The following is a 6983-nucleotide window of genomic DNA, read 5'->3' as shown; positions in this document are numbered from 1 at the left end:
TCAATTTAGCCTAGAAGATCTTTTTCAACTTCACACAACTCATCACTAAATTGTTGGGTGTTACACGCATCAACCTTTGCACTCAGTTGAGCCTCTAAGTCGCGAATAGAACTGTCAAATTGGTCGATCTCTTGTCCCAGTTCAACTCTTTCTTCTATAAAGTGTTGCATCTCATTCGTAATTTTCTCACGGAAACCTCCATATTCCTCTAATAATTTCATGTGTATATCAAGAATGCGAATATCATGTTCCACATCATCCAATTCGTTACTCCTGTCAAACTCATAAGAATTATTAGAATCAACATAAAAAGGGATAGGAGTAGGATAACAACACTTAGGACAATTATTCCAATTATCACCACAAATAGTACATGATTGAGATGGAGCACACAACTCGGTCGTGAGAATATTTTTATAATATTGCCACAAGTGGGGTCCTTTACAATATGGACAAGGATCACAAAAACAAGAATACTTATTATCCAACCATTTTTCGTTCAAAGATGTCATGTAAAAAAAATGTATTACTAACTACACTAAACTAAAATTAAAAACTTAAATAGATAAAAAGTAAAAATCTAATATAGTATAATAGTTAATTTCTAAGTCCCCGGCAACGACGCCAAAAACTTATTGCTCCCAAACGCATACGCAAGTATACGTGGCCGATAAGTAATATATGATTGTAAGTCCAGATATCGTACCCACAGGGACTTGTGATTAACTATCAACTAAATTAAACCAAATAATTAATCTATTCAAGCAAATCCTAACGTATGAATATTTAACTAAAATTAATCTAGAGTAACAAATTAAGAGATTAAAGAAAACAATGACAAACTTAAAGACGAATTCAATGTGAGTGAATATTCTAGAGCTATGGGTTAGCTAACAATCCCGTTGAGTTTTTCACTTAAATTGTCTAATTAATTTATCTGATTTATTGGTTGACAGAGTTAATATTGCTCGTAGCCTTCTCCCAAAGTACTGCTCGCCCATTCAAGCTAATCTAACGCCTATATTCCTATAGAATTAGAATTAACAAGAACGCATTAATAATTCCTGTATAGTAACCAAGCAAGGCGATTAGATATATTCCTATCCTAACTTCAAATCCGCCTCCCTCCCCCCTCAGAGTTAAGATCTTGCTCTACTTAATCTTATATGCAATATAGAATTCCCTCTTTCGAGTTCAATCCTAGATTCGTAGATAATATTCAATTGGTGATCAAACAATCAAATAATTAAGTGCAAGATTGAATAAATAAACCAATATGATAAAATAATAAGAACAATTTAAGCTTCAAACTACAACGTTCATGTAGCACCCAACAACTCTAGAACTAATAAACTATGAGATTAAAAGAAAAGAAGAGAAGAAAAATTAATTAGAAGCCTCCTCCAAGCCTGATGTTCTTGCTTCCGGTCGCAAAACTCTCCTAAAAATGGCGTTTAATGACTATTTGTATGTATTGGGAAAAGACCTAAACGAAATAACCAAGTCCAAACCAAATAGGAGACAAAATAGGCTTTAAAAATCCGGAACTCGCTCGCTACAAGCCTCGCCTCGCGAGGCAAAACGCACGGTCCACCTCGGTACACACTGTGCGACGCGACCTCCATAGCGAGCAGCAAAGCTTGCGTCGCTCACTTCTTTAATTCAATTCTCATTTTCTGATTTCTCATAGAGTTAGTGCTAACTTAACTCCTCCATTTCTTTTTCAAATTGTTTTTTCTTCTTTGTTTTGCTTTCCTTTATAATGTTAGCCTTTTAATCCTTATATATCCAACAATCAAATAATCATAACTCCATTCTTGTAGTATATAAAATACGCATAAAATCTCAACTTTGCTCCCAATTTCGTCTTCAACGTACCTACACATAAAATAGACTCAATTAAGCACAAATATAGTATAGTTTAGCATTAAAGCTCCAAAATGCAAGATAAGTAATGCACTAAAAATATGTAATTATAACCAAACATCAGTGGTTGAATATGCTAGTTCAGGTAAGCCTCCTTATCAAATGCGCCTCATGAATTTTGATAAAAGTTGGAGTTTATTGTACAAAAAGGTATTTGCGAAAGACAACTTCCCCCCTGAATTTGAACAACTTGGTAAACTAATTGCATTAAAATGCAGAGGATTGCCTCTAGCTATTGTTGTGATTGCTGGACTTCTCTCCAAAATTGGTAAAACATTGAATGAGTGGAAAAGTATTGCCGAGAATGTAAGTTCAGTGGTAAGTGTAGATCTTGATGTCCATTGCATAAGAGTGTTGGCTTTAAGTTACCATCACCTGCCACATCACCTAAAAGCATGCTTTTTGTATTTTGCAATCTTCCCCGAGGATAAATTGATTTTTGTCAATGAAGTTATGGAATTATGGGTTGTGGAGGGATTTTTGAAGATAGAAGAGACGAAAAACATTGAAGAAGTTGCGGAAGAATGTCTAAAAGATCTTATAGATAGAAGTTTAATTTTCATTCACCATTTGAGTTTTGATGGAAATATCCAATGTTGCGGAATGCATGATGTGACCCAGACCCGTGAACTCTGCTTGAGAGAAGCTCGAAACTTAAAGTTTGTGAATGTTATCAACGGAAAGAATGATCAAAATCCATGTGCACAATCCATGCATTTTTCCTCTAAGAGTCGAGGGCGGATCAGTATTAAAGATGTTAATACTGAAGATATAGCTAGGTGCCATTGTAATGAGGCCCGCTCTATTTTCGTTTTTTATAGATACCTTAAGCCAGACCTATTACGTTTCAAGCTAGTGAGAGTCCTAGATCTTGCTTCATTGACGTGTTTAACTTTTCCCAGTTGGATACTTGATTTAATCCACTTGAAATACCTAACTTTTCCCAGTTGGATACAGGCTTGGATTCCCTCTTCAGTAGACATTCCTCCATCAATATCTAGCCTACGTTATCTGCAAACTTTCATACTTAAGCTTGGGAATCCTGAGGCCTCGCATCATTTCATATTACCATCAGAAATTTTGACAAGGCCGCAATTGAGGCACCTCTGTTTCGACTGGAATTACATATATTATGTTGAGCCTACAGAGAAAAGTTTGGTTTTGAAAAATTTGCGATGTCTCTCCGGGTGGAATCCTTTTTATTGTACTTCGTCAGTCTTTAGACTAATGCCCAACTTAAAGAAGTTACACATATGTGGGGTCCACCAGGACTACAGATGTAGAAGCAACGACACGGTCTTTCAGGATCTTTGCTACTTAGATCAGCTCCAAGAATTGAAATTTCAGATCAAAACAGTGTATAAAAAGGAAGAGATAGCTCACCGAGTTGGTCATCCAAGTAGGGGAATATTGAAAAGATTTCCACCTTTGCTCCTTAGTCCTTCCTCCATCAGATGCTTTTCCACAAAACCTTAAGAAGCTAGCTTTTTAGGGGACTTGTTTGCGGTGGAAGGATTTGAGCATTGTAAGTAAGTTGCCCAAACTTGAGGCCCTTAAACTTACAAATAATGCTTGCAAAGGCAAGGAGTGGGAAGTAGTTGAGAAAGGTTTTCTAGCTTGAATTTTTTTGCTACTGAAATGTTTGAAGATTCGGTATTAAAGAGCTAGTAGTGATCACTTTACATGCTTTCAACGCCTGCTCGTCAAAGCTTGCTGGTGCTTGGATTCCATCCCTTTAAGATTTTTCAGAAATAACCACACTTGAGGTAATCGATATAAGCAGTTGTGCACAATTTGAACTTGATTTACCTTTTAGAATTGTTATTGTGTATATATTTTGTATGTTCAATTTATGGAACCTTCTCCCTCACCCCTCTTTTATCTCTCTATATACGGGTAAAAACCGGGCTTATGATACACTCCGGCCTCCAATAGGGTAAAACAAACTCAAGATATGACTACGAAGGATCGAAATCGAAACAAAGGTCTTGTCGAGTCAGAATCCGGGGGCATGTTGTCTGCCTTCGATAATATCGGGGTCATGATTCGAGATCGATCCAAATCATGAAATACTTCGGAAGACATTGTCGGGCAATCAAGCACGACCAACAGAAGACCATAATATTTGCGACCTGCCGAATATCGCGGCGTGAATTCCGGCATGTATCGATGAAGAACCGGCAATCATTTAAATAGAATTTTTTTTACCTTTTATAGAGTTGTACTTAGAGTATGATTCCCCTACTATATAAAGGGGTGGTCCGACAATTCATTAGACAAATTGTAACACGCATTCCAAAGCAATATATTATTATTTTTAATGTTATTGTAAGCTTTTTCTCTCGTTCATCAAAATTGTCCACTGTGAGCCCGAATCGAGTGTGAATGAGAAGACTTTTGTTGAGAAGTTTAGACAGATTGACTCCTTTTTTGAAAATTCTTTATAGTTTTAAGAGAGGGAGGAGATAATTATTGTATCTTTACTTATCCATTCTAACTCAATTTATCGTTTTGTATCAAATTAATCCGCATATCCTTAAAACCACTTACAAATTTAATTGTTATCCGATTTTGAGGGTAAACAGTTTGGCGCCCACCGTGGGACTAAGGATAATAGTGGTTGTTTTATACAAATTTCCATAACACACCCTACTTCACACTTGTTCTTTGAAGTGTCTTTGATTTCAGGTCTAAGTTTAAAATGTCGAACTCCCAATCTGTCCCTCTAAACACAGATCTGAATCTGGCCACCATGGAGAGAACAACAATATGGTGCCCGATAACGAGGTGCCCCCGCCAATCCCAACATAATTCCGGTCACGGACCCGATTGACTCCAACTCACATGTGGTTATTAACAAGAATTTGCCCAATGATCCTGAGAACAACGTCCGTGATGGGATCCATTTACGGTGATTTTTGAAATGCTACAAGCTCAGTAGGCAGCGATAGCCCAACTGCAGAACCAAAGCCGCGCTCCCAATAAAGTTGAGCCCGAACCGTCCCGGGAAAACACTCACAGAAATGAACCAGCCATAGATAGGCCAAATGAAGTTGAACCCGAGACCAACCCTGAGATAATAAAGATGCTCGAGGAATTGACAAAACGGGTAAAAATGGGAGAAAAGAAGATCAAAGGCAACAACAAGAAGGTGGAGACCTTCAACTCCAGGGTCGACCAAATTCCCGGAGCACCACTGATATTGAAAGTCCTAGACTCCAAAAAGTTTGTTCAAAAACCCTTTCCTCCGAGCGCGGCTCCGAAGCCGATCCCGAACAAATTCCACATGCCTGAAATTACTAAGTACAACGGAACAACTAATCCAAATGAACATGTGACCTCATACACGTGACCTCATACTTGGAAGATGATGAGATCGAATCTGTGTTGTTGAAAAAGTTCTGAGAGACTTTGTCAAAAGGAGCTATTATATGGTATCACAACTTACCCCCCAATTCTATTGACTCATTTGCTATGCTTGCAGATGTTTTTGTAAAAGCGCACGCCAGAGCCATCAAGGTCGAGACCAGGAAGTCGGACCTTTTCAAGGTAAATCAAAGAGATAACAATATGCTCAGGGAGTTCGTGTCAAGGTTTCAAATGGAACGGATGGACCTGCCGCCGGTGGCAGACGATTGGGCCGTTCAGGCCTTCACCCAATGACTCAATACTCGAAGCTCATTAGCTTCACAACAGTTGAAACAAAATCTAGTAGAATATCCGGCTGTGACTTGGGCCGACATGCATAACCGATACCAATCAAAAATTAGGGTAGAAGATGATCAACTTGGGGCCCCTTCCGGGTCTGTTTATCCCGTTCAAGCTAGTGATAGATCCAAAAGAGAAATTGATCGTGAACCAAGGTCAAGTACAGATCGGTATCAACCGTACAACTGTGATTGTAGGGGTAACGGGTCCGGACAAAACCCTATGAAAAGTGAAAGGAGAAGCGATCGAGGTCAAAATAACCGGGACTCGTGAGCAAAAATGGTTTCAAAAGGCCCATCGGGCCTAAAGAAGCACCGAGGTTATCAGAGTACAACTTCAACGTCGATGCAGCTGCTATCATATCTGCCATCGGATTCATCAAAGACACCAAGTGGCCTCCACCTTTACAGTACGATCCAACCCAAAGGGATCCCAACTTAATATGTAAATATCATGGCACTCATGGCCACATAAAAGAAGATTGATGACAATTGAGAGAGGAAGTATCCCGGTTATTCAACAACGGACATCTCCGAGAGTTCTTGAGCGATCGAGCCGAAAATCATTTCAGGAATAGAGATTCTAGTAAGTAGATCGAGCAGGAGGAGCCTCAGTACGTCATTAACATGATCATCGGTGGAGTCGACGTTCCCCAGGGGACGATGTTAAAGCGCACTAAAGTATCCATCACCAGGGGAAAATGGACTCGAGATTACGTACCAGAAGGAACCTTGTCTTTCAACGACGAGGACGCTAAGGGAATCGTACAACCCCACAACGATGCACCAGTAATATCTGTACTCATATCTAAATCTCGAGTTAAGCATGTGTTAATTGATCCAGGTAGCTCAGCCAATATCATTAGATCGAGGGTCGTGGAACAGCTAGGTCTACAAGACCAAATCGTGCCTGCAGTCACGGTTATAAATGGATTCAACATGGCATGTGAGACCACTAAAGGGGAGATAACATTAGCGGTGAACACCACCGGAACCATTCAGGAAACAAAGTTCTGCGTGATCGAAGGAGACATGAGGTACAATGCTCTTTTCGGGAGACCATGGACTCACAACATGAGGGCAGTACCCTCGACTATGCACCAAGTGCTAAAATTCTCGATGCCAGGAGGAATTAAAACAGTTTACGGAGAACAACCGACCACAAAGGAGATGTTCGCGGTCGATGAGGTGATCCCGATATCCGCACTTTCGACATCGAAGGGTCTAAGTTTGGTGTCCAAAGACGAAATTAAATAGCAATTACCGATACATGCCTTGATCGAACCGGGGAAGCAGGGGACAGATGAGGACGCTGATTATAGAGTTCCCTGGTTTTTCACAGCCCTCGAT

The 6983-nt window shown here is 39.6% G+C and overlaps 1 protein-coding gene across 1 annotated transcript; it reads left to right on the top strand.

Annotated features, from left to right (window-relative positions):
* Window positions 1-1885: 1885 nt before the first annotated feature.
* On the top strand, window positions 1886-3402 carry LOC107809884 (putative disease resistance RPP13-like protein 3). Its single transcript, XM_075242539.1, has one exon. It carries the CDS (start codon window positions 2029-2031, stop codon window positions 3400-3402), a length of 1374 nt encoding a protein of 457 aa, XP_075098640.1. The 5' UTR covers window positions 1886-2028.
* The last annotated feature ends 3581 nt before the right edge of the window (window positions 3403-6983 follow it).

The sequence above is a fragment of the Nicotiana tabacum genome, chromosome 21 (assembly GCF_000715075.1).
Source record: "Nicotiana tabacum cultivar K326 chromosome 21, ASM71507v2, whole genome shotgun sequence".
Classification (NCBI taxonomy): Eukaryota; Viridiplantae; Streptophyta; class Magnoliopsida; order Solanales; family Solanaceae; genus Nicotiana; species Nicotiana tabacum.
This window is presented reverse-complemented; position numbering and strand designations above follow the sequence as displayed.

Bases quoted from the DNA above. Each gene is read 5' to 3' on its own strand.
- LOC107809884 (XM_075242539.1), top strand. From the start codon at position 2,029: ATGCGCCTCATGAATTTTGATAAAAGTTGGAGTTTATTGTACAAAAAG.